The sequence below is a fragment of the Tenrec ecaudatus genome, chromosome X, assembly GCF_050624435.1.
Source record: "Tenrec ecaudatus isolate mTenEca1 chromosome X, mTenEca1.hap1, whole genome shotgun sequence".
In the NCBI taxonomy this organism is placed as follows: Eukaryota; Metazoa; Chordata; class Mammalia; order Afrosoricida; family Tenrecidae; genus Tenrec; species Tenrec ecaudatus.
Window position 1 is genome coordinate 112,727,378 of NC_134548.1, and position 27,896 is coordinate 112,755,273.

The 27,896-nt window shown below is 39.3% G+C and overlaps 1 protein-coding gene across 2 annotated transcripts; it reads left to right on the plus strand.

Annotated features, from left to right (window-relative positions):
- Nucleotides 1-371: 371 nt before the first annotated feature.
- Nucleotides 372-26,801, plus strand: FAM199X (family with sequence similarity 199, X-linked). 2 transcript variants are annotated; one of them, XM_075539618.1, is made up of 6 exons: nucleotides 372-864; nucleotides 5,654-5,873; nucleotides 15,782-15,931; nucleotides 16,305-16,466; nucleotides 18,018-18,155; nucleotides 19,861-26,801. In XM_075539618.1, the coding sequence occupies exons 1-6, from the start codon at nucleotides 665-667 to the stop codon at nucleotides 20,029-20,031; spliced, it is 1,041 nt and encodes a 346-aa protein (XP_075395733.1). In that variant the 5' UTR covers nucleotides 372-664; the 3' UTR covers nucleotides 20,032-26,801. The 2 variants fall into 2 exon arrangements, with proteins under 2 accessions (XP_075395733.1, XP_075395732.1); XM_075539617.1 differs by having other exon boundaries at nucleotides 373-864; nucleotides 18,018-18,284.
- Nucleotides 26,802-27,896: the final 1,095 nt, after the last annotated feature.

Genomic DNA, 27,896 nt, shown 5'->3' on the forward strand with positions numbered 1-27,896 from the left:
CTCAAGTATGCTGGCAGCCAGGGCATCAGGATTGTTTCTCCCACACCCGCAGTGTGACCTTGACTACGTCCCTTTTCTCCTGGCTTCGGCTTTCTGCTTCGTAATTAAGCGCGGGTGGAACGGCGGAGCAGAAGCTGGGCCAGAAGCGACGGGCCCTTCCAGCGCCCAGAAAGTCAGCTTTGAGGCTTGGAAGGCTTGGAAGCGCGGGCGGGGAGGCCGGCTCAGGGCCGTGGAAGGTTCAGTTCCTCCTCCGCTCCGGCAGGGGGCAGGGGGTGCGGCTCCCCGCTGCCCTTCCGCTCCCGGCGGGCGCCCGCTGGACTGCAGCCTCGGAAAGCGGCGAGCGCAGTGGGCGGGGCGGGCCGGGCCAGATGGCTGCGGCGCTGTGCGGACTGGGCTGGGCCAGGCACTGTGGGAGGCGGCACGGTGGCGGTGGCCGTCTAGGCAGCTGCTGAGGCCACTGGGGCGCCGACTGGGGAGCCGGCGGGTCGTGGTGGCCTGGAGCAGTGTCCTCCTCGGCCCGCACTCTCTAGGCAGCGGCGGGCAGCCTGCCGGTGAGCTGCTGCGGGCACACCCGGCCGCCGCGGACAGGTTGGAGTGGGGGCAGGGACCAGCGCGAGTGCCTCTCCGAGCCACAGAGCAAACCGGGGCCAGGCTCTCTGCAGCCATGTCCGACGAGGCGTCGGCCACCACTTCGTACGAGAAGTTCCTCACCCCCGAAGAGCCCTTCCAGCTCCTGGGACCCCCTCGCGGGGTGGGCACCTGCCTGAGCGAGGAGCCCGGCTGCCTGGACATCATCAGTGACTTCGGCTGCCAGCTGTCCTCCTGCCATCGCACCGACCCACTCCACCGCTTCCACACCAACAGGTACCAGCCGCTGCCAGGTCAGGGATGGATTTCCTTCCCACAGCCCGGCTTCGAGCCAGAGAACTCCGGGACCTCCCAGATCCTGGTCACCGGCGTCCATTACCCCCCTCCCCCACCTTTCTCCGACCGTCGCTCCTTTCCGGGCTCCTTCCCGGTCCCTGGCCTGCTCCCCACCCCCTCCAGTTCATGTTCACCCATGCCCTCCGATTTTCCTTTCAACCGGCATTTTACCTTGGCGCTTTTCTCTATTCATCTTTTTGGCTAAAGTGATTCTTCCTTTCGCTGCTTCCTCGCCTCACCCCTGCCGCCATGGGTACCCTGCAAGGCCCAAACCCCCCGCCCTGGAGTTTTAGATGCTGCCCTGTTTCCATACAGTCTCCTGTTTCCATTCCGTCCCTAAAGTTTAACCCCTTCTGTTTCCAGTACCCTAGCTAGTAGATTTCGTACAGATCAAAATCCAGCCGGGGATCGTTTGAAAGGTGACTTTGAAATTTAGGACTTCTAATTTTCCCCAATCCACAGCCGTATTTTCTCCCTCACCTACCCAAGCCCCTTTCTTATTTCTTTATTTTTTCGTGCAGCTCTAGGAAACCAGACGATTTACACACACACACACACACACACACACACACACACACACACACACACACACACCCCACAACCCCTCACCCCCTTTCTTTCCCCTTTATGAACTTAGTTCTACAGATCCTTCCAAAATGGATAAGCTTCATTGGATCTGGATGCTTCCTCTAGCATTCCCTTGCTTTGCTGCCCCAGTGGAGGAAAGGTGGAGGTGGCGGGTGGTGGAGTGACGCTAGGGTGGACTCATACAACGGGGCTTCAGAAAGGTTCGTGAAGAAATGAAAAGAGAATGGAATTTTTCCACCAAATTTTTAAAGGCGCTTGGTACAAATTTATTCGGAGGTGCAGCTCTTGCTGGCTGATATTATTGGCAGATAGAGCGTCCTGGAGAATTCGCTCATGCCAGCCTTGAAGTGTTAGTATGTAGGGTTGTGGAAGATTTTAAGCTGTTTTAGATGCAACCCTTACCTAGGTGGAGATTTGAGATATGGACACAAAAGACTGGGGCGGGGTGTGGGGTTGAGAAAAGATGGAAAAATCCTGGTGGGTGGAGGACAATGGCAGGAGGTCAGTTTTGGAGAATTTTGGTGGTCAATTATTTTTTCTTGTTCTGATTTCTGATCCACATTGTTGCTGTGAACTCTTTGAAGGCTTTAGCTCCTACCCAGGTATGAGAGAATATAAAACACAATCCTTACTGAAAGGGAAGTTGTAGTCTATGGAAAGCGTGGCCTCATAGTTAAATAATCACATGGAGCAGAAGTGTTAAGATGTTTCCAACGGACATGGTTGTACTGTTCCTAATTCTCCTGGTATAAGTGAGGAAACTGAAACATGGAAGAAAAAGGCTGAGTTGAAGGTCATCAAACTTAGGCAAAGCCAAGCCATTGGAGTCCCTGATAAAACTTTAAACTGATATTAGAAATGGTCCTTATCATTTTGCAGACCATCTCAGAAAAGCCTATTTATATTTAACCCTCACATAGCTGAAGTACAGAGCCCTAGTGGCACAGTGGTTATGCATTGGGCTGCTACCCATAAGGTCAGCAGTTTAAAACCTCCAGCCGCACTGAGGGAAAAGGATAGGGCTTTCTATTAGGATTAACAGTTCATCTCGGAAACTCAGCAGGGGCAGTTCTCCCCTGTCCTGCAGGGTCGCTATGAGTTGGCATCAACTCGATTGGCAGTGAGTTCAGGTTTTTTTCATTATAGATGAAGTACTCATGTGCTCAAGTGTGCTCTGGATGTTTTGCATGCTAAAATTATGTAGAAGCCTACTTTTGTACGTATTTGGTCTTTGGTGCTTTGCAGCAAAGCCAACCGCACACGCAGGAAAGCACAGTGATTTCAAAATCCACCTTCCTCAGATGATGGCGGCTAGAGGAAAGGACTGACCATACCAGTGTAGGAGATTGAGTGGGTGTTACGTTTCTTCGCGATTGTTCTGTTTCTCCTCCCCATTCCTTCCTTGTGTTTTGCCAGGACCCTTTCTTAGGAATCACAGTCAGGTCAAGGTTATATTCCAAAATGGGATAGTGAGGTGAGGCACAGGGACGTAGGTGGTTCCTGTGAAGTACCTGTTCTCCCATGTGAACCATTATATTTTCCTAGTTGCTATCTATCTGCTGGTTGGTTTTTTAAAGGTTCTAACCTACCCTGCCTTTTTTTTTCCTACCCTACTTTTTGCAAGACTTGGAATAGCAGTAGGGAGTCTCCTGTACCCTTTGTGGCAGAGATCAAGGGACACAAAATTAGGGAATAATTTTTGCAGATGTTCCTGTCGTCGACTAGCTTGCCTTTTTATTCCTGTCTGGGGTGTTTTCCCTTCCTACCTGTCTTCATGATGGCATTGCAGAGGACTATATACTTCTAGGCATTTTCTTTCCAGGGAGAAGCGAATGGCTAAAACATCTACATAGGCAAAAATGAGTTTAGGGGGTTGGGTCTTTTGTTTCTAATTTTAAGATTGTCCATATTGTGCATCCCCTCCCAGTTCATTGGCATTCACCAATTCTAGCAGCCTTCTAAAAATCAGATCTAAGTAGCCGAGATCGGCTTTCGCTTCAGTAACTGAAAACAAATTTCATGGAAAGTGGAGGTTTGTCAGTGGGTAGATATTTGCTTTACCAGCTTGATTTACCCATTTGCTTTCCTTTATCTTTTGCACCCTGCTTGATAGCTGACGAGAAGACTTTCGGAGGCTGTTCAAACAGTGCCTTCTGATGATGTCCACAGTTTTGTGTTTGCTCATGCTCATTCGCCTGAATCTGGGCCACATCGACAATCTCCAGTAACGAAACGAGTCAAATCACTAATACTTATGGCCTACGTGCCTTGTGAAAGGTTGGGTAGGAGAAAGGGAAGTATTTTTATTGAAAAACAAAAAGCAGATAGTAACTAGGGGAGAAATGCTTGCGTTGGGCAAAAACAGAGGATTGACAGTTTAATGCAGGCAGTGTTCAGATGAAAGACACTGGTGACTTCGGTTGGATGGTCACTAGGCTAGGTTCAGTGGACAATCAAATTACATGGACACAGCCAGTTTCCTAAGAATTCACACTGTCATAAGAGTGTCTTTTAGAATCTTAGAGCAGACTTAGAATTGTCCAGAATGATGAGAAAGTGAAAATGAAGAGACACAAAGAAATTTAAATAGGCAAAAAATAAAAGAAAAAAAAGAAATTTTAATAGGCTTGTAAACAAATGTTTAGAAAGCATAAGAAATACAGCACATTTTGAACTTGTTTTTGCTGGTTTGGGAGACAGGATTGTTCTGATGCAACATTCTCTCTCAGCTCTGTTTTTTGTACATCAACCATGTTAATCACCAGCCTGCCCTGCTAACCACCATAAACAGACAAACAAAACAAAATAAAACCATTGAACAAATTGAAAAAAGTGCATAATTATGGTAGGCTCAAGGATAAAATGACCAGGAGTTGAGGTCAAGGTCAGCCTGCTGCTCTTGGGGAGAAATGGGTATAATGAGGCTTTCTTCTCCCATAAAGTGTTCTAGTCTTGGCAACCCACAGGAGCAGTTCTGCTCTATCCTATAAGGTCACTATGAATCAGAATGGACTCATTGGCAGCGCATTTTGGTTGTAATAAAGGGATGAGATGAAGCAGGTTACTGCTGTCAGATGTGTTCTCATCGCCTTTCAGGAGTGCTTCAGTATCTTGACATTAAACAGTTGTGAAAAGTCTGTAGGAGGACAGTGTCTTTACTTTTTATACTCCCTATTTGGCAAGATATGAAATATACTATTGTATGAATCAATTACTCAGTGATGTGATTTGAAATCCCCATTTTCAATTACCATTAACTTAAAAAAAATCCAAGCCTATCATGTGTCTTTTAGAACCCTCTGACCCCCAATTTTCTTCTCTAGATTTCTAAATCAAATGTGTATGTATGCTGGCTGTGGATGGAAGTATCCCCTTCCTTGAAGAAAGGGTCCTTAGCAAAGTCAGGAGGGATTGGGGGACTGGTTGAGAATGGAATTAATCTTTGGAGAAATATCCAGGTTAGAAATGTAGATTTGGGCATAATCCTCCACTCCTATCATGCTTTTGGAAGCAGTATAGGGAATTCATCCTTAAAATAATGGTTCCGCCTTTCTGATACTAATAAGCTGCTGAAGTAATAACTTCCTGAAGAAAGCTTGTTATTTATTATTTAGTTGTTACTTATCCTTCATTAAATCCAGTTTTTCTCAATGTAGCCATTTAAAAAATTCCCCTCTTCTTTTACACAATTAGTTACTTTGTGCAGAGTACTTACTGTATTTTGTACTCATTACTCTTCATACAAAATGTGGGCTGCCTTAAACTGTTGATATCACCTTTTCCTTGCTGTGGGTGCAGTGATGATGAACAGACCATAAGATTGGTGGTTCAAACCCATCAGCCGCCCCACAGGAAAGATGAAGAGATGAGCCTGCCTGCTCCTTCAAAGATTTCCAATCCCTGGAACAGGCTTCACCTATACTTCTCCCCATTCCCAAACTGCCTTCCTTACTCTTTGAGCCAAATTCCAGATCTATTTCTTTCGTGTGTGTGTGTGTGTGTGTGTGTCATTAAAAGATAAGGACTCTTTAAAAATAATCACAACGTATCTTGGTCATATCTCAATATATAGACCTATTTCCCATTAATGTCTTAAAATTGTAGTTCCTCTTGTGATTTCTTTTGTGTTGTGTTTTGCCAGGTGGAACTTAACATCTTGTGGAACAAGTGTTGCCAGTTCAGAGTGCAGTGAGGAGCTGTTTTCATCCGTGTCTGTTGGAGACCAAGATGACTGCTATTCCTTGTTAGACGATCAAGACTTCACTTCTTTTGATTTATTCCCTGAAGGAAGTGTCTGCAGTGATGTCTCTTCTTCTATCAGCACTTACTGGGACTGGTCAGATAGTGAGTTTGAATGGCAGGTAGATATATATATATACATATATAAATGTTTTTTCTTTTATTGGCATCATTGCCACATAAATAGAAATATGTATTTGCATTTTAACATGTTCATCCCCAACCGCAAGCACATTGCTCCAGTGTTTATCCATTCCTGGTGATTTTTGGCAATGTGTTTGAAGGTTAAGAATTATAAGATGTAATATGGATCCTTGATTGTTGTTAATGTAGCTTTTAGGTTTTCCATATTACTGATGTCCTTTTGTAGCTTGTCGGGTAATTTAGTACTTGGATAATATTATTATTATTATATATATCATCCGGCTTCTCGGTGCAGGAAGCCAAGCAAATTTACTCGTCTACATCTGTGTCCTCATAGGCACAATGTACTCAGATCAGGGTCACTGTATCGAAGAACAGAAACCATGATTACCATAAATACATAATTTTTATTGCTCTTTGAAATAATGGTATAATTTTTCATTCTTTGTTCTCTTTGTACAGAGAGATGCTTTCCTTCTCTTAGTGCCCATAGTCCTGTGAAATGGCTTTGTGTTTGAAAATGGCAGATTGTTTGAAAATGCTGATTCATAATGACTGTAATCTTCCAGAAAATGTAGATTGTAGATTCAGCATGCATTTTCTGAATGGAAAAGACAGTAACATTTAAAGAAGCATTTCTAACACATAAAAAATGTCTTCCTTACCTTAACAGACATATGAGTGCCTACCTATTATGGTCAAAAGCCATCTGAATAGTCCAGGCTGTTTTGTTTAAAACCTTTTTATTATAAAATCCAAATAGCTCAGAATGACATAAAATTGATAAGAATAGTCTCCACGTTCCCCTTTGCCGCGGTTATCATGTTGAATGCTTGCACCCATAGAAGCCCATTTGCATATCATTGGCTGGGAGTCTTCTTCAACCCTTGGCGTTTTTCAACTTGTATATCTCATTCTTTTTGATTGCTGCATCATAATTTATTTCATCATTCCCTTAGTGACAGATATTTAGATGGGTCTCAGGGTTTTCCTTTGTTTTCTATTGTAATGTTGCACTGAAAATTAAGAGAAGTTTTAAAAGAAGTAAAAAATAACCTAGAGCCCCCTAGATTTTTCTAGTTTGTATTCCTTCAATTGTGCTTGTACTTGCCACACCATTTTATATTCCCACCAGCCTTGTATGAGGGTTCTAATTTCTAATTTCTTCACATCATTATCAACACTTGTCATAATCTGTGTTTTTTATTTTATCTACCTTCTGTAGTATGAAGTGGATTTGAATTGTTTCCCTAATGACCTGTGATATTAAGCATCTTTTCATGTAACACTTGGTCATTTGCTTAACTTCTGTGGAGAAATATTTATATTTTTAATTGGGTTATTTATCTTTATTGTTGACTTGTAAGGGCTAATTATATATTCTGGCTACTAGATTCCTATCAGATAGATGATTTGCTAATATTTTATCCCATTCTATGGTTTGTCTTCACCTTTTTCTTTCTTTCTGATGGTTTTATTGCCATATATTTCACATCATACAATTTAATCGTTCAATCATGTTAAGATTTGTGCAGTCATCACCACAATCAGGTTTAAAACATTTTTTCCTTGTATATATTGTTGTTAGCTCCTCATTTCCCTCCGATCTTTCCTTACCATGCCCCTGACAAATTATCAGTCCAGTTACTATCTCTAGTGATTTACCTATCCTGGGTTTCATATACAGAAAAATCATATAAAACACAAATAGGAAGCAAGCAAACAAACAAAATAAAACCACCAACAATGACTTGACAAAACAAAGAAAAACTTCAATCAAAAAGAAAGCATGAAATATTCAAAACTGATGGATTAAAACGATCAAGTGATAAGGGATTACCTTCTAACGTAACTACATCATCCACAATTGCTTTTACAACACATTCTATTGATAGCAAAGCTGTTCCCATCCTTTGACTGTGGTAAGAGAGGGTTCACCAGCGGCTTCATCCAGGTGCAAAACCTGCAGATAGATTTTGGGTTTCCTCTGTCATCTATAGCCTTATGCAAACCGGGTGTTCACCTCTGACTCACAGAAGTTTTACAGTTTTGATCAATCCCAATTTATCTATTTGTCTCTGATTGCTTAGGCTTTGAGTGTCATACTTAAAAATAATATCCAATCCAAGATCATGAAGATTACTTATATGAGGGACGATAAAAAAATTGATGAAAAAATCCCATTGTCTTCTAATTGATAGTTTTTCTATGACCTTTTTGAAGCACCCTGGTATTTTCTCCAAAGAATGTATCATTTTAGCTTAATTTAGGTCTTTGATCAGTGTTTACTCTTTTTCTTTATGGTGTGGGATCTGAGTCCAAATTCTGGTTTTTGCATGTGAATATCCAGGTATAATAACACCACTTGTGTTAGGCAGGGTTGTGTAGAGAAACAACGCCAGTGACACTCATATGTATGAGACAGAACTTTACATCAAGAAGTAATTTCTATCAAGAAGGCATTGCAGCCCAGTTTAAGGTAAGTCTGTGGATTTGATGCTCTCCGGAGCACTCTTCAGACTCATGTATCAGCAGGCTGATGACACAGAAAGGTGATGCAGGATCTAAGGAGATCACAGGTCAGTGGCTGCAGAGTTGTGAGGATCCACGGTCAGTGGAAATATGACAGGGTGCAGGCATCTCCCAGGTTTTTCCCAGGGCCTGGGAGCTGCCCACATGGGGCTGATCCTGGAGGCAGAGAGAGTCCCAGCAAGGATGAAGGTGAAGGGAGGCGGGCAAAGAGAGGATGGAGAAGTCCTCAATGTTTCTCTTATTAAAAGGCCACATCCCAAAAGGGGCATCTTCAGACTGTGACCTGATTGATAGGTTGGGCTCCACTGGTATACTTTCATATAGGTGGCAAGTTGATATAAAATTTAACTGCCACAACACTGTTCTTTCTCCATTAGATAGTCTTGGTATCCTCTTCAAAAATCAGACAAGTGTAAGTGTATGAGTTTATTTCTAAACTTGGTTCTATTCCATTGGTCTGTATTTCTGTTCTTGTGCTATTACCACACATTTTGCTTAGTACAGTTTTGTGGTAAGTTTTCAAATTGGCAAGTGTGAGTTTTTTCAGTTTGCTCTTTATCAAGATTGCTCTGGCTATTCTGGACTTTGCAATTCCATATAATATTTAGGACTAGTTTGTCTGTTTTTACAAAATAGAGGTAGTTCAAAATTTGATAGGCACCATGTACTACCTGAATATCACTTTGGGTAGTGTTTCCATCTTAACAACATTTAAGTTTTCCAATCCATGAACAGATGGTGTCTGTATCTATTTGGGTTTTGTAAATTTCTGTAACTGCAATGTCTTGTCATTTTCTGCTTATAACTCTTTCACCTCCTTGGTTTTTCATTCTTGCAGATGCTGTTGTAAATGGAATTGTTTTCTTAAGTTCTTTTTTAGCTTGCTCATTGAGAAACATTCATTTATTAGCTCCAGTACCTAATCTTGTAGAGTGTGAGATTTTCTAGATATGGGTTTATGTCATCTCTGAAAATAGTTTTGGGTCTTCCTTTCAGGCTGTGACCTGATTGATAGCTCACAGATGTCTTTTATTTATTTTATTAACACTTCCAGTAAAATGTTGAATGGCAGTGGTGGAAGCAGGCATCTTTGTGTCTTGTTCTTGAGCTTAGTGTAAAAGCCTTTGGTCTACCACCATGAGTTTCATGCTAGCTGTGAAGTTGATAATTAAGTTTTCCTCATTTACCATATAAACTCTTTCATGATCTTCACAATGCAATTTTTTAATGACTACCTCAGATTCCTGCTATTGGCTGTACAAGAACTTGTGGATAACTGTTTGAAGGTGGGGTGGCTCTTTTTCTATTACAAATGAGAATCTTTGCGTTTATCTTGGTATGCGCACAAAAAATCAGACAAGTACAAGTATATGAGTTTATTTTTGAATTTATTTCGGAGTTCATTTGATATTTAAAATCAGGCTACAAGGATTCTTAATAAAACATAATTACATGGAGTTGTAATTCCAAAATTATTTTGATGCATATTTCATGTGATTAATTTGGAGTCCTCATCATCCATAATGTTGTAAGGAAAAGGCACTTTGTTTTTAATTGCTCTCTTCTTCACTCATTTCATGAGTAGTTGGAGTGGAAAACTACCACCCAACCACTTACTGTTAATGTACATGAGTGACTAGAACATCGGAACAAAAATCAGGCCTGCCTCAGTAATGGGTTTTTCCACTTGTGAAATTGGAGTATGGGTACTCTGTTGCCATGGATATTTACTATTTAAATATGCTGAAAGCTTTAAAAATGCTCTCTTGTATTTGAGGGATCTCATAGTGACAAGCAGTAAATTATCGAAGAGGGTAATTATAGAGTATATGTTAGAATTAATATAAACTAAAAATCATTTACAATATTAAAAAAATATTTTTGTGGTAAAACAACATCTATTAAAGCCTTTTTAAAACTGATGTTTCTATTACTACAAAAATAAATATAGTTAAAAAAATAAATAAATAAAAATGATTTGTCGAATCTGGGAAGACAAATATTAACTACATGTAAGGCTGGAGTTTGATAGTTTTCTATGCCTGTAGTCCTTTTATTATTGATATGGCTGGCTAGTCTTGGAGCTTGAGATTTTTTTTCTCTGTTGTTGAGAAAGAAAGCACAGAAAATTTAAAGCCTGAGTAATTCAGCTGTCACAGTTGAAACCTAGAGGTACAATCTAAAATTATATATCAGCTGTTGATGAAATGAGCCTACTTGTAAAATTCTGCTGCATCCTGCAGAAAATATGGCAGAGGTTTGATTTAATCCCTCCTACTTGTCACAATTACTACTGATATTATAAACATGCCTAATAGTGTCCTGAAAAATGGGGGATAAGGGTTATGCAGCACTTTTTTTCTGAAATGTATTAGCAATTATGAAATGAGTAAATTGCTGGTCTAATAAATAGATAAAGAGCCTATGTAATTAATTCTTCTCTAATCCCATATCTCCAATTGACTACTTGACATTGCCACTTGGATGACCTTCTTATTTAATGCCAGCCTATTACCCACTGCAAGGAGCCCTGGTGGCACTGCCATGTATGCATTGAATCGGACTGCTAGATTTCTCATCCAAAAACCCAGCAGCTGCTCCCGGGAGAAAGATGAGGCTGTCTGCTCCCATACCCACTTACTGCCATCTATTTGATTTTGACCCCTTGTGACCCTATAGGAGTTTCTGAGACTCTTAACTCTTTATAGGAGTAGAAAGTTCCATCTTTCTCCTATGGAGCAGCTGGTGGTTTCAAACCACTGACCTTGAGGTTAGTAACCCAATGCATAATCACTCTGCCATGGTTTCTGAGTCAAAATTGACTAGATGGTAGGATTATGTTCTGCTGAGTCAGTCATTGATCAGTATTGAAATTTCCATTTACAGCAGTTTTACTTTTTGACTCACTCATTCACTGCCATTGATTCAATTCTGACTCCTAGTGATATCCCACAGGGCAAAGTAGAACTGCCCCCTTGTGTTTTCAAGGCTTTAAATCGTTATAGGAGCGGAAAACTTCATCTTTCTCCCAAGGAATGGCTGATAAGTTTGAACTGCTGACCTTGTGGGTAGCAGCCCAGTCCATAATCCAGTATGCATTTAGCATGTCTTCTAGGGTAGTAAAAATGACTGTTGTCTATTCAAAGGACACTTATGTTTGCTTCTGCCCAATATCCCCACAAACTCCCTTCTCCAAACTGATTCTTTTGGCATTCCAAACTTCCTGTATGACAAGACTGCATGACCTAGTTGAGAGCACTGGGTTGTGTCCTACTCTGAATTCTGTCAGACATCATTGTCCTTTGTAAAATGAGGGTGTTGGACTAGAAAATCTGTAACATTGCTTCAATTCTCTTGCTGTCAATATTGTGGATTAATTGTGTCATCCTGGGTGCATTGTATGACTGAAATGTCACAGGTGTTTTGGATTGTTTCTTTGTTCGTTGCTCATGATGTGTCTGACTCATATCCTTATTCATTCACTTATCAAGCAGCTTTGGAAATTTCTATTCCATAAAAACATTTCGGGAGCCTCGGGAACGCAGTGTTACACATTGCGCTGCTAACCACAAACAAGTTCAGCAATTCTGAAACCACCAGCCACTCTGTGGGAGAAAGAGTTAGTCTCAGAACCCCACAGAAGCTGTTCTACCCTGTCTTACAGGGTTGCTATGAGTCAGAACCAACTCGATGACTGTGAATTTGAGTTTGTGGGTTGAAGAATGTTTCATACCTGCTCCTATTTTTCTGAGCATTTTTGTTTATCGTAACCAACTGTTGTCCAGTCGATTCCAATTCATGGTGACCCATCCATAGTTATCAGAGTAGAACTGTGTGTTCTGTACTCTTTTCTTTTTGTTGTTGTTTTTTAATGGTTTTATTGACATGTAATTCACATGTCATACCATATCATAGGCTTTTCAATTATAGATTTTTTTAGAAGTATGAGGAGGTGTCAAAAAGTTCGTGGAAAATTTCCATTATGTTTTCCACCAACCTTTTAAAGCCCCTTTGTAGATAGCTAACCAGGAGGTCTGCCTTCCAAAGGGCCTCTGGGGTCTCAAATCTCCACCTTTCTGCCCCTCAGCTGGCCCCTGACCCATTTCCTCCTCCAGAGACTCCATCGTTCAGTTGACCCAAGGCAAAAATAGTTTCCCTCATTCCAAGGTCTTTTCCGCACTGCATTTTGCCTCAAGGACTTTTAAACTAATCTCACTTAAAATTTCATCAAGTTACTACTTCTACTTAGCATACTTAGCTTCTGATTCTTCTGTTCTGAGTATTCATTGGCTTGCCACAGAGTCTCCATTTTAATTTTATTGGTGTCTGTAACACCATTGTGTGCATTGGTTTGTCTACTGCTATATGTTTTTACTAAATTCTCACCTCAAGTCCCCTTTACCCTCTCCCCTGCTGCCATTCTTAAAGACTGCTTTGTGTGAAACCACCCAGTCACCCCAGTAACAAGTGGCATTGAGAACTTATAAAAATACTACCTTTTATAAAGAGTTTAAAACCATAGCAAGAGGTGGCAAAAAGAAAAAGCAGATCTACTTACTGAGCATCTCTTAAATGCCAGGCATGTCATTCCATTTAAAACTCTCAATATTCAGTAATCCTTTGAGATGATGGCATTACACATATTTAACAGAAGACACTAAAAGCTCAAACGGGAACTTACAGTGCTACTGAGAAAGGGAGTTGGGGTTTAAACTCTGGACTTCTCTCTTCTCTGAAAAAAATCGGCAAAGAATTGTTGCCCCTTTCCAACCCTGCCCCCACAAACAAACAATTCAAGGTCCACATTTATGTGCCTGGACAACTGTCAGAAAGTCACTGAAAGATTTTGATGAAATTTTACCGTAAACTTTGAAAGCATAGACATTTTGTGTTTTCCTTTGTCATTTATCAGTGGAACTCGAAGTGTAGGGGCAGCCTTGCATCTATTAATGGGAGTTTCATCTTGTTTTAGGAACTTGAGAGAGAAATTTTTATTAGTCATGTTGTAGTTTGAAGGCTTTCAATAGCCAAATTGCATCGCATTTTCTTTTGTTTGCCATTAAAGCCTGAAAAGCAATAGCTTTCACATCTGCATTCAGCAAAAATCCTTTCATTGCATCACCAAGGTCACTTTAGGGGAAAAACCCAAACCCACTACCATGGAGTCCTTCCAACTCATAACAATCCTAGAGTGTAAGACAGAGTAGAACTGCCCCACAGAATTTCCAAGGATGTAAATCTGTAGGGAGGCAGCTTGCCCCATCATTCTCCGACAAAGGTTCTCATGAGTTCGAAACACACATCTTTCAGTTGGCCACTGAACTCTTTCTTTAATCACTGCACCCCTAGGGCTCCAAGGTTAAGGCTAAGGAAACCATTCAAGTGGTGTTGGTTAATAGGAATATAAAGGAAGTCACACAAATTGATAGCAGTCACTTATGCAGTGGAATTTATCAATGACTGTCAAAGTGAAAATAGAAATTTTAAGCATCGTAGTTACTTATGGGGGTGGAAAAAAGCACATGCTTGCTCACTTTCACTCAAAATGCTCTGCGTCAATCTGGCATAGTGATCAGCCCCATTGTTATATCTTCATTCAACATTTCCATTTGCCTGAACCTCCACTTTGCCTGCCTGTTGTTCCCTTATAGCTTTCTCAAGCTTTGCTAGAAATTTCCATCGAAAACCTGCTATTTCAAACCTACCTTTTGTTATGTGCTATGTTGCTTAAACATATATCTGTGTTGCTGAGTCGAAAGTTCTTTGTAAGGACCATAACTTACACTCCATGTCCTCCTTATCTCTTTGAATGCTGTGTGTAAGGGTGAAGTCCAAATACACGTGGTGGCAATTGTTTTCATGCCTAAGGTAGCACTTCTGGTGGGGTAACTTCAAAAGCTTGGTTTCCCTTGCTACCTAAAAGTAGAGAATTTCTATCAAATCTGTTGTAAGCCAAAATGGTGTACAGAAAAGAAGTAGTTCCCATGAATTCACATGGGAAAAAATTTTTTGAGTGTTCCTAGGTCCAATATAACTTACCAAATCATGCTTTTTTTTTGAAAAGTGGTATTTCTTACAGAAGAAAAGGTTTCCTCTTTTTGTTGACACAAATACATTTATTTTAAGTTAATTCATTCTAATTGGTAACATTTATTCTTTTTAATAGGCACTATAGAATCACCACATATTTTTATTCATCTCACTTTAAAGTGATTTGATTTGCTAGACTTTTCCTTATGTACCACCTTTATTTACTTACATGCTGTCTTATTTTCAACTTTTTTCTTTCATAATATTTTTGGTCTGTGGAATGTTTTGCTATATGTTGACATCATCTTCAAATTAAAAATAAAAAGTGTGCTCTCAGTTTAGGTTCTCATTCAACAATTTCTACCCAACATTTTCAGTGACATTGGTTATAGTCTTCACAGTGTGTGAACATTCTCATAAGTTCCGTTCTGGTTGTTTCATTTTCATTAATCTAGTTTCGCTGACCCCTTCTCACCTTTGCCTCAGAACATCCATTGACTGCTGGGTCTCAGAAAGCTGATTTTTATTTTTTATTATCTTAAACAGATGATAATATTTCTTTTGGCAGACAGTCTGTTATTTAGCTAAAAGGTGACTCATTAAACTTTTGTCTTGATCTTGTTTATACAGACATGAGGACAAAGGACCACACTTTAGTTAGCTTTATATTGATGGTATGTAGCAGAGTTTGACAAAATTTCAGTTAGATCAGATCAATCAGATCCTCCTACGTTAGAAAATCAGAGCTCGTATTTGCATTACCAATGAAAAACTTAAAAAACCTCTCAATTTAGCATATTGTAACATATTTTTTGTGTGCTTCTGGAGAGTATGGTTAATTAGACGGAATGAATCTACAAAAAGATTATATTGACGTCGTTGCTTTGTGTAAAAAAGGCCTGGCTAGGAGCTATTGTTGTTGGGTGTCACTGAATTGACTCCAACTCATAGCAACTCTATGTATCAACAGAAGGAAACACCGGGCCCTGTGCCATCCTCACACATTTTAGGATTGAGCCCCTTGTGGCAGTCACTGTGCCAAGCCATCTCATTGAAGGCATTCCTCTTATTGGCTAACTTGCTGCTTTACTAAGCATGATGTCTTTCTCCAGGGACTGGTCTCTCTTGATACCATGATTGTTGTCCACATCCCTTAACAATTGGAACACAGATAAGAATTCATGCCATCAGATAAGAATATATTTGCCGTCAGTATTATTTTTAAAGTAATATATAACGAATGTAAAATATGCTACGGTCTTTGAAATGTATTAATGTTTTCTGCCTTCTCTACCCAATTCCCCCACTACCTTATCTTTACAAGCTACCAGGCAGTGACATTGCCAGTGGGAGTGACGCACTTTCTGATGCCATACCCAGTATTCCCAGTTCCCCCTGCCTGCTTCCAAAGAAGAAAAACAAGCACCGGAATTTGGATGAACTTCCTTGGAGTGCCATGACAAATGATGAACAGGTAGAAATCTTGTCATTTCTTTGTTTTGTTTTAAAACATTAATTTTTCTGAGTCCTCTTTATTTATTAAAATATTTTCTTGGTGGACTCTTGCAACTTTAAATCTTGTCATTCTCAACAAAAAGCATTATATGTGGTTGACATGGGAAGCTCACTGTTTTGCCCATTTAAAGTTACCAGACAAATATAAATTGCTTGGTAAATTGGAATTTGAGTTTTAATGAAATGCTTCACAGGGAACAAACATAAATATTAAATACTTCTGATAAGTAAACATTATAAATGGCATACTATAGGGTCAGAGGTGAATGGCATACTATAGGGTCAGAGGTGTTAGCATTGATCTTGTTTGTTGAAATTTATTTTATACACAGGTGGAATATATTGAGTATCTGAGTCGTAAAGTCAGTACTGAGATGGGTCTTCGGGAACAACTTGATATTATTAAAATCATTGATCCGTCTGCTCAAATCTCCCCTACAGACAGTGAGTTTATTATTGAACTTAACTGCCTCACAGATGAAAAACTGAAACAGGTATGTAAAAACAGCAATATCCGATTGTATTGTACAGCTATTGTGAATGCCACTGTCTTTAAAAACTATAGATTAAAATACACAATTAGGATCAAAAGCACCACTGTGAAATGTATAGTTAGACTGGAAAAAAAGAATGTTCCGGTTAGAGAACTCGGTATGGTTTTAAAAGGGTGTATATTTATCTTGTACCTGGCAGTTCTTTTCTGGGATCAGTGTAGGTCAAGAGCCTGCTCTTTTTGTTGTCTGTGAAACTTAATTTCACCATGTACAGGGTGGTCAGGCTAGGGTGGAGATTTATTCTAACACAACGTAAAAGAGAGACATCGAAGACATACTCAAAATAGTGAAGACATTATTACTGTGGCGACCATCTGAACTTTTGAATAGTCTTAGGAATAGAGTAAAGCTAAGCCTGGGTAGAGTAAAATGGGATGTCATCTGAAGTCTGCATTTCTGATGTCGTTTAAAAACAAGATATTTCTGATTTCTTTTCCTCTGGTAGACTTGGATGAATATTTATAGTCTTATATTCTACTTGTGCGGTTTGTTTTTGCATTTATTATTATTATTCACAAAAATTTGTTTCATTTCAGCATATCTTCCCAACAGACATAATACAGTGTTCTATGTTCCAGCCAATTTTCCATTAGTGTGGTAAGCGGATGTCCTGCATTTGCAGACAGGTTCCCTTGCTGCCCAGCTAAGATTGCTATAACCAGCAACTTATTCAAATCATCTTGAGTGGAGACTTTTGAAAATGTCGAACCTCATTCAGTTCGTTTTGTTATCAGCTTCTATTTCAGGGTGTTAATTTCTTATCATTCTAAAATCTAGAGACCACTAGCCTTTCATTTACACATTGTATTTTATATACTTAAAAAAATGAATTCTGCCTAAGAGTTTCCAGAATTTTGAACAAGGTCAATTTTGGGGGCACTTCTTTCTAAATTTACTGATTTCTTTTGCTCTTATCTTCTGCCTCTCTGCGCCTGCAGCCCTTTTTACGAAATAACTTAATTCATTTTTAGTGTTGAGAATGTATGTAGCAATACACTAATCTAGCAACTTCTATATGTATAATTCAGTGACACTTACTACGTTCTGTGAGTTGTACATCCTGCCTTTGCTGGGTCGCTCCTCTCCTCTTTACGGAAATTCCCTCCCCCTACATTTTCTGTCTAATTTTCCGAGTTGTTGTCAATTTCATCCCATGCCAATAGATCTTAAAAGAGCTCAGTGCGCAAGTTAACCTGTGTTTTGGTTTGAAGACAACATTAGGGGCTGTTTTCCGGTGTAATATTTGAAGATTAGCTCAGCAGTGGTTTCAGGGAGTCATCCAGCTTCCATAGCTATAAACTGTCTGGTTTCAGTTAGAATTTGAAACTCTGTTCTTCACTTTCTCCATTTTGATGAGAGTTCTGTTTCTGCAACACCGTTGACCATCTTGACATGGAAGTACAACACTTGTGTCCTTCTGTTGCCCTCCAGCATTGTGAAGCTAGAACATTGTGGTGTTCTACTAAGTACTTTTTGTCTGTGTGTTCCAAGGTCAGAAACTATATCAAGGAGCATAGCCCTCGCCAACGGCCTCCAAGAGAGGCCTGGAAGAGAAGCAACTTTAGTTGCCCAAGCACCAGTGGAGTGAGCGGTGCCAGTGCCAGTGCCAGCAGCAGCAGTGCCAGCATGGTCAGTTCTGCAAGCAGCAGTGGGTCCAGTTTTGGAAACTCTGCTTCAAACTCCAGTGCCAACATGAGTCGAGCACACAGTGACAGCAACCTGTCTGCAAGTGCAGCAGAGCGGATTCGGGATTCAAAAGTAAAACGTCTAATCAATACAAAATTTTACCTTTCCATATTTACATTAGTACTTCATATAAATTTCTTGAAGAGTTGAAATTTTTCTGCTATCTAGATGCCTGTGGGTTGGGGTTTTTAAATGAAGAAGCAGGATATGCTGCTGTTGAATGAAGCATTCGAAGTTGAATGCTTCGAGAGAAATGTGTGGACCCACAGGCATATTGTCTTTGATTTTTGATGTCTGTTTTAAGGGAGATATATTGCTGGAAATGATGAGTGATTCTCCAGATTGCAATATTGACTGCAACTCACAATTGAGTGACTCTCACTATGTTGCTGATGTTGCTGTCTAGTAGCTCCTATGAATGTTTTTTTGTATGCATGCTTTGTATGTGTGTTAAGCATTTTCCTAATGCTTTAATCCTAAATCCCTCTTCTTAGTTAATATAGAACCAATTACAGTGCTTTCTGTCATTTCTGTCTACTCTTTTCACAGTTGAAGATATTCTGTATAATATATTGCATCACTTAAGGGAAAACAAACCCCAAGATAATAGATGTATACGGAATGCCTAGCAATGTGTGTGTGTGTGTACACACGTGCACACATCTAGAACTTGGAAGTGGATTCTGATCCTTGTAGTGGCATCAAAATTTGGAACCAGTTAAAGAATGATCAAAGGACTTTCTAAGCTGTTTATTTATATAAATAATATGTACATTGTGTGGCTTTTTTGCAAAGCACACAAACCCCAATATGTTAATTTCCTACATGTGCTCTGTGTATGTGCATTATTTATGTGGGATCACTGGCAGTGCTGTGGTTATATGTTATGTGTTAAACTGCTAACTGCAATGTAAGCAGTTTGAAACCGCTAGCCACTCTGCAGGAGAAAGAGGAGGCTTTCTACTCCCGTAAAGAATTACAGTTTCGGAAATCTACACGGGTGGTGCTACCCACAATGACAGTGAGTTTGAGTACATGCACAAATTGAAAGTCTGATTTTGGAAACCCAGTGGTGACTTCCATATGCATAATGATTCCTTCCTTGGCTTACTGGAGCAGCCGAAACATAGCCAACATTAGGGATGGCCAAGGCATTTCTCGGGATCTGCCGTTAGCACTTCAGTAGTGACAAAAATGAGAGTACACACTAGGTTCCTAATAGCACTTTTAGGGGGTATTAAACTTTGATAAATATGAAAGAGGCATGATTCTTTGAGATTTCAGCCATGTTGTATGCATGCATATCCAATATTTTCCCTTTTATTGTGTTTGCTGTGCACTGATACTAGTGTCCCTTAATTTGATCAAAGTCTCCGAAAGAACTGGCTACACATAACTAGTCAAAGTGTCTCAGCCTTTCCTAATAAAAAGATTTGCTGATCAAAATACCATAAAAATATAATCTTGAGGAGTCGTTTTTCTCTCTGAGTCATTTGATTCACTTCCCGGAACAAAACGTGTGTTACTACAGCGGAATATGAACATCTCTTACAATTCCGAAGATGTAGACTTGGAAGCCCCAAAACACAATGGGGTGGATTTTCCCAGAACTTGAACCTCACTGATTTAGAACTCTTTATTTTGGCAGAAGCGTTCCAAGCAGCGGAAGTTACAGCAGAAGGCCTTACGCAAGAGGCAGCTGAAAGAGCAGAGGCAAGCTCGGAAGGAGAGGCTTAGTGGGCTCTTCCTTAATGAAGAGGTGCTATCCTTGAAAGTGACTGAGGAAGACCATGAAGCAGATGTAGATGTCTTGATGTAATAAGGGTGGGAAATTTCTCAGTGGTCTGCCTAAGCATTAACCCTTTCGTGACCCTGTCCTTTCCAGCTTTGAATTTTGTTGTTGTTGTTACCTGTGTTTTAATTGATGGAAGGCATGCAGAATCAAGGTGCAGTCCTGAAGTTCTATTACAAAATGGGGATTTTGTTGTATGGGACACATATGTCCCTTGGGACTCTATACACCACCTTTTTGAGTCTTTAACAGGTTATGTACAAGGTAGGGGCACCTGAAAATATGTCAGTTCATGACTATGAAACCATTGTGAGAAAGGCAACTTCCAGATAAAGCACAGGGACCCAACCCAGAAGTAACACTAGTAAGCCTTACCTGCTAGTAAAAAACCAAGAGACAAAAAGTTCTGCAATATCATACCTCCAGTATGCATCCCCATCATATAACACCCTATAAAAATAGTAATTTGTGACACATGCTCAATGTAGGTGAGTGCTCAGCATCCCATGGGTTACGAAAAGGCTACACTATCCTATCCATACTTATTTACATGCACCTTGACCAAAATTCTGATTAGGGTTGTGCTGATGTACCATTCATATAGGTCAGTGGTTCTCAGCAGGTGATTTCCAGGCCAGACCACCAGGATCACCTGGGCACTGGTAAGAAGTACAAATGACCAGCCTCACCCCCACCCCACCGCCTGACCTCATCGGGGAAGTACTCTGCATGATGTTTTAACTAGTGTTCCAGTTGATTCTGATACTAGTTTAAGAACCACTGATTTAGGTAAATGTTTTGACTATTTAAGCTTTATTGTAGTTAAATGGGCTTTTCCTGAGACTAGTGCTTTTGGAGTTTATAACCCTTTAAAGGTACCAACAGCAAGTAATTTTTGTCACTATATATACATGTGAAGAGATTATAATTCAATTCCCTTCTTAATGTTACAATTTTCTTTCGGTAGTGTTGGTTTACTTTTTCTGAAGGGCCATATAGTGTGATTCTTAGTTCCTAGTGGAAATCATTCTTTGAAGTGGGGAAGATGGCTTTGCATTTTATAAGTGCCTTCATTAGATTGGATTCTAGCTACTTTCATTCATTAGTAACTCAAAGGTCCAAGAATTGGCCCTAACATTTTCCCTGTCAGATGGTGTTTGTGTTTTTCCTTTTATGAAAACTCAACCTTTTCTGTCACTAGTGACTGCAGAGGAAACTGTGTTTCTAGGAGCATACTTTAGATGTGATGCTATGTGATTAATTTTCCATGGAGAAAGCAATTAGGCAAACCAAGCAATTCTGATTTCTCACTGCTTTCTGAAATTTTCCCAAAGGCACAATTTCTTGAAAGTCCTTCTTGTTGCCTCCCCCCCATGTATTTATTCAGCACAGCTCTAATTTTTAAATACTCGCTATAACATCTTTCGGCATGTAAACAAGTTCACATTCAACATTAACTGATGAAAACCCTTAAAATTCTGCTAAACGTCTCTATCAAGAGCTAGAAGTAGACCAAGCCATGGGTTATAGAAAACCCTCTAATGCATTGGTTATTAATAGAACTCTAGTGGAGTTGTTTTAAGTGTTTTCATAGAGAGTTTGTTATAATGAGTATTAGAAGTAGTATGTATGTTCTGCGCATCTTTGAACATTCACATGGGTTAAAGATGGAAACTGATTACTGACAATCAAACTGCTTTCTAATTTGCCTTTTTTGGGGGTAGGGGAATAACATTTTTGGGGAAATGATGCTTCTTTAGTAGGAGCTGTAATCACTGTCTTAAAATCCAGGAGCCCAGAGATTAATAAGATTTCTACCTTTTAAAAGAAAATTTTACCTTTTGATCTATCTAGTAGCTCATGAAGAAAAAACTGAAAGAAGACGAGGGTAGGGGTAGGAGTGGGGGTGGGGGGATTAATACCAAGGGCTCAGAAAAAAAGAGAAAAAGCTGAAAGACGCTACATTTTCAATTCATAGGAAAACTTCACTTAAGATTTAGAAGTTGTTTTTTTTTTTAATTTTACTTTAAATTTCACTTTCATCTTGGCTCCTTGAATGATCAATACTGGAAACCAAGGATGAAAACCCTATTTTACCTCTTTGCTGAGGTCTGTGGTATGCTTGTAACCTTTTAAAGACCACTAAATTCATACTTTAAAGTTCAAGTAAGAGAAAAGCATTAATATTTGTGTGGTTTTCAGTTTGAATACTTCTTCTGACTTTTCCTCCTACCCTGTTTGGTGCCCCCTTATTCACAAAGTTGGGGGTAAGATTCCACAATACTCTGAGGAAGGTTCCAGTTTGCTTTCCATGTGTAGGCAGAGTACATGGAGAGAAGAGTGAATGATATGGTGTGGTGGTTCCATGTTGGATTGCTAACCGGCGAACCCATCTCGTGGTCTTGGAAACCCACAGAGTTAGAACTGCTCTAGGGTTGCTATGAGTTAGAATCAACTCAATGGCAGCGAGTTTAGTTTTGGACCTTAGCAACAAGCAAAATATCAAGAGACTGATTAGCTAGTCTTTCCCTACTTTTCAAGGAAGAACAGCATTTATCTGTTAAATATTTGGAAGCATGTATTTGAGAATCATCAGTAGAAGAACATCCTGTATAGGACTGTGATGTAATATCCATTCTGCTTTCTCACACCAATCATGTAGTCTCATGACTTTAAGTTTAATTTCAGTCATCATAAACAGTTTTACCAAAGCACCACAAAGCCGATGTTGAAAGTTTCTAGGGGTTTGCGTGTTAATAGCTGTGTAAATCTGAATGACTCTGTCTATAGGGTACTATATGTTAGTAATAAGTACATAAGTTGATTTGGAGGAGATTTGAAATATCTTTTGATTAAAAGAAAAATAAATTAAGCCTATTTAGGCTTCCTTGTGATCCAAGTGGGAGATTGAGTTTTTCTTTACCTGTACCCACAAAACAAGAAAAAGAGAAAATGTTTTGTCCTTTGCTAATGTTAGAGTTATTTTTGTTATGGTTACTTCATGTAGTGGTTTTGAGCTCTTTTTCTTGGATCATGTCATTTGTTGTCTGTTTTATCTCTTGAGTTCACTTGAAAATAAATCCAACCCACTATTTGTCTTTAAAAAATATGAATCTTAAATATTAAAAAGGAGAAAGACTTACTTTGTTCTAGTGTCGATTTTCAACTATGAGAATAAAAAATAAACCTGGTTCACTAAGGCCACAATCAAGTTCCCACAGATTGACGCGGAAGCATTTCAGTAGAGATCTTGTAGTTTTCGTTTAAGAGTCCGTCACAGTGTTTAATATCACGAACCCTAAATAGAATGACAGAAGGTTTTCTGTGGTTGTGCAGCTAAGAAGAAGGCAATGCCATACAGCATATAGGTGGGTATAAAGGGTCAGTTTATTCTGTCTCCACAAGAACTCAGAGGAAAGAAAACCTTTGTGTGTGTGTTGTTAGCCATAAGGCTTGTTTCGTTTCTTGTTAAGAGTATAGATGTTTTTTCTAGTTCCTCAGTCCCGTGGGTAAAACATATATTTGCTGAATCCATCCCAGAAACTGGTCTTTAATGAAATGACTCTTTGTAGGTTGGATGGAAGTCATGTTTTATTCAACTTTTAGTCCTGAATCGCCCTTTAACAATATCCTTTAAAAGAAAACAACAGGAAACTATTGTATAGAGACAGGCTTCTGATTCTGATGAGCTTTAAAAATGTGAACAGCATCAACTCTCTTCACATTTAAGCCAAAAATGTCAGTATGTCACCAGTCTAGAAGTTTTGTTTTTTTCCAGGTTCTACAGCACAGACTCTGTAGCCTCATGTGCCTTAATGGTGACCTCTGAACTTTGTGTCAAAGGCTTTTTCAAACGCAAATATATTCTACATGTAACTCGTTGTTTAAAATGCCCACGGTCTAAGAAAACAGTAAGCAAAGTCTTTAAATTAAGCCCACCTATGGTTATAGAATGAATGAATATAAAACAAAACAGAAACCTTCAGATCTAATGTCATTTGCATAATTTTCCTTTTGGCCCAGGTAGGTCATTGAATAGTATAGAAAGTGAACTGAAAGATGCTTTAATGTATCCTCCCCCTGCCTCCTCCCTGCTTTAAAAGGTCAGAGGCTAGAATTCCATTTTAAACAAGATAACTGAAGTATAGGCCAACCACTTCAGGAACCTAGATCATATGGTAGCATGGTGGTTTTTGTTCACTTTAGGGATTTGTTGCTGTCATTTGAGCACTAATAGCTGGAACACTTCCCTCCCCATTTGTCCTTTCCCAAATTACCTTTAAATTTTTTATCTTTAAGAAAAATTTGGAAATTGGGAAGCCATTACTTAATATCAGCTTATAGTTTGAAGCATCCAATGGAGGAAACTGTCAGTTGGATTTAGCTCATGGTCTTCCCGATGAAAAAAAATCCTAACATTTCCACAAGTCTAAATTTAAACTTAATCCTCAAAAGAACTATTTATAAGAAAATAAGTATTTGTATGTATACGCATGGTGGTAATTATGGATTTCCTTTAAGTCTGGTTTCTACTTTGATCTTGAAAATCTAATTATGATAAGGGGGTGAGAACTATCTGCAAGACAGTTGCACCTAGGCATCTCTGTCAGCAGAGAATCTGGAACATGGAGAATGCTTCATTTTCAGTTCCGTGGATGATAATTTACTTATTCCAAAAAGGCTTAAAAGGAATGTTATAAGTTCCTGTAACTAGCTGGCTATTACAGGTAAGAAACTTGTACGATATAGCCAAAGACCTGAGTTGACAGGCTAAGATATTTTCATTTCTCTCCTAATATTAAAAATTTTGGGTTTTAGCTTCTCCCCTGATGATATTTTCCATTGAAATTTTAAATGTTTTAACCACAGTACATTTATTTTAAATTTGGCACTCCCACTGAACTCAGAAAAACTGGCTTAGGCTTCTGTGAATTCAACAAAGGGTAGTTCTCCCTTTAGTGTTAAATTGATTTGTTGCTACTTGGTCAATGGACCCTGTGGACATCCGGGCGCCTTTTGGTGGTGAAGAATAGGGTGAGAAAAGGGAGAATTGCTGGAACTATTCATATGCTAATTATGCATATGTATTTTGACTATTTAAAGGTAGGTATAGAATTCATGCATACAACTGACAAGTTACCACAATTCTGAATTGTTCTAAGGAACAATGGCGGGATGCCATGATTAACTTTGTGGAACTACTTGCTCTTTAATTGTACTTGACTGACTGGATTGAACTTGCAATTTGGGGGTTGGGTTTTATTTAGCTGAGGCTTTTAGGATGTCAGAAGATAATATGCATTCCTATGGTGGACCAATTTAATTTCCTATTTGGGTACTCTAATTTTGACATAAGTATTATCCATTCTTTATATATATACATGTGTAGGACTATTGTAAAAAAACTTAAAGATAAACACAAGTATATGTAAAACATTTTACAGATGGTTACATTTTTCTTTTTTTTTAGTTACAAAGGTGAGTTAGGTAGCCAAATATCATAACCAAAGCAAGTAGGAAGTCGACTGTTTTGGAGAATCTTCAAGTAGTTTTAAATATTGTAATATATCGGATTGTTAACCAGGATTTATTTCCTGTATTTCTGTTAAACGTATTACAATATTAATGCACTTTGTATATATAACCATCTTCTGTACATTCTGTACTTACTACCATGTATATAAAAGCTGTTTTTCTTGAAACTCTGAGGGATTAACAGTAGCTGTAACACAGTAGTTTATATTTTGAGTTCCTCCTGTACTTGAAAGTAGTTGAGTAGTTAAATCTTAATGGGTGTGTGATGGCTATAATTAAAACTGGCAATGTGGCAGAGCTGTCTATGGAAAGAGATCAGAATGAAAAGTGTTGTTTTGGCTATGAAGAATTATTGTGACATCATTTTTGTATATGTTGATGTACCTTGAGTTTTAATGACTTCCACTGCTGTTAACTGCTTTGGCTCCTTTTCCCATATTCCCTCCAAGATACTTGGTCAATACAGAATTGTTGTCTTTCCTGTTGCTCACAGTTTCCTCCAAATTCAAGCTTAGTGCCCCTGAGTTGATTCCGACTCATAGTGACCCCAGAGGACAGGGTAGAGCCACCCCTGTCCTTGGCTTTTAGAGCCTGCAACTCTACAGAAGTAGAAAAACCTCATCTTTATCCCAAAGTTTGGCTGGTGGTTTCTAACTATTGACCTAGTGGTTAGCAGTGCAACGTATATCTTCTATGCCACCAGCGCTCCATGTGGTCTTAAATGTGATCAGAAATGTGTATTTTTTAATGAAAACCTTGATTTCCTAAATGGCATTGGCAATATGATGTCTATCGTGCCCATGTTCCCCCCTGCCAGAGATCAGACAGATTTATAGAGAAGTGTGAACATTCCTAGTGAGTAAATTCATTCTGTTTCTGTTGTCAAAACAATCTGATTTGTGTTCATATTATATTGACTTAGATTTTGTCCAAGGGATAATTTTATAAAAGAAACACCTGTGAGCAGTTTTATATACAAGGGAGCTTCAAAATGTTTGTGTAAATGTTCCCTTATCATTTTAAATCCCATTTCCCCACAAACTTTTACTACCCTCCACTTATAGAGAGAGCGACAAGGAGCAATTCAGCTTTTCAGCAGTGCTTTTATCTCTTGCCACTAGAGGGAGGTCTATAGTTTCCCTTTACTCTGGAAAATGTCCTAGCTGCTTTTATTTTGTTTTTATTTGAAATAGACCTCACTTTAAAAATGTCCTTTGAGTGTAGTACTTGTCATTTAGTTATTAAAGAAAGATAAGCCAGTTTTCTGGATTCTTTCTGGATTCTTCGATTTTTAATAAAATGTGTTAGACATTAAGCAAACCATGGTTGTGCGTTTTTCTTCTCTTAGTTATTACTCTCGAGCAGTGGTTCTCAACCTGTGGGTCCCAACCCCTTTGGGGGTCGAATGACCCTTTCACAGGGGTCAGGTAAGACCATCGGAAAACACATCTCCAATGGTCTTAGGAACCGAGACACTGCCCCTCTATCCATCTCTTAGCAGGTCTCCCAACATGCAGATAGGCCCACATATGTGGCGTGAAGACTGTTACCCATGCTACACCATGTTTCAAAACAAATTTTCATTTATTTGTAATTGGAAATAAATATTTTACAATATATAATTATATATTGTGTTTGTGATTAGTCACTATGCTTTAAGTTCAATTTGTAGCAATAAAAGTACATCCTGCATATCAGATACTTACAATATGATTCTTAACAGTAGCAAAATTAGTTATGAAGTAATGATGAAAATAGTTTTATGGTTGGGCGTCACTACAACATGAAGTGTATTAGGAAGTTTGAGAACCAGTGCTCTAGAGCTATATGCAGTCCAGCATGATAGTCACTAGTCACATGTGGTTACATTAAAATGATGCAATATGCAGCTTAGTTCCTTAGTCATGTTAGCAGTAACGCCTCAAGTGCTCATTGTTGTTAGGTCCCATCTAATTGGTTAGGACCCATGGTGACCCTATGCACAAAGGAACAAATCACTACACAGTCCTGTGCCAGCCTAACAATTGTTAATATGCCTGAGCCCACCGATGCAGCCATGGGGTCAGTCCTTCTCATCAAGGGCCTTCCTTATTTTTGCTGCCCCTCCACTTTGCCAAACATGATGTCCTTCCCCAGGGAGTGGTCTCTCCTGAAAACATGTCCAATGTAATATGAAGTCTTGCGAGCCTTCCGACGTACTTCCAGAACAAATCAGTGTGTCCTTTTAGCCGTCCACGGTACTTTCAGTAGTCTTCACCAGCACCACCATTCAAATGCGTCCATTGTTCTTGGGTCTTCCTCATTGTACTTCCAATTTTCACACGCTTATGGGCTTTATTAGTCCAGGTTGACTACAG

Bases quoted from the DNA above. Each gene is read 5' to 3' on its own strand.
- FAM199X (XM_075539617.1), top strand. From the start codon at position 665: ATGTCCGACGAGGCGTCGGCCACCACTTCGTACGAGAAGTTCCTCACC. The intron at 15,932-16,304 runs GTAGAAATCTTG...TTTTATACACAG, and splicing joins CCATGACAAATGATGAACAG to GTGGAATATATTGAGTATCT. The intron at 16,467-18,017 runs GTATGTAAAAAC...GTGTGTTCCAAG, and splicing joins CAGATGAAAAACTGAAACAG to GTCAGAAACTATATCAAGGA.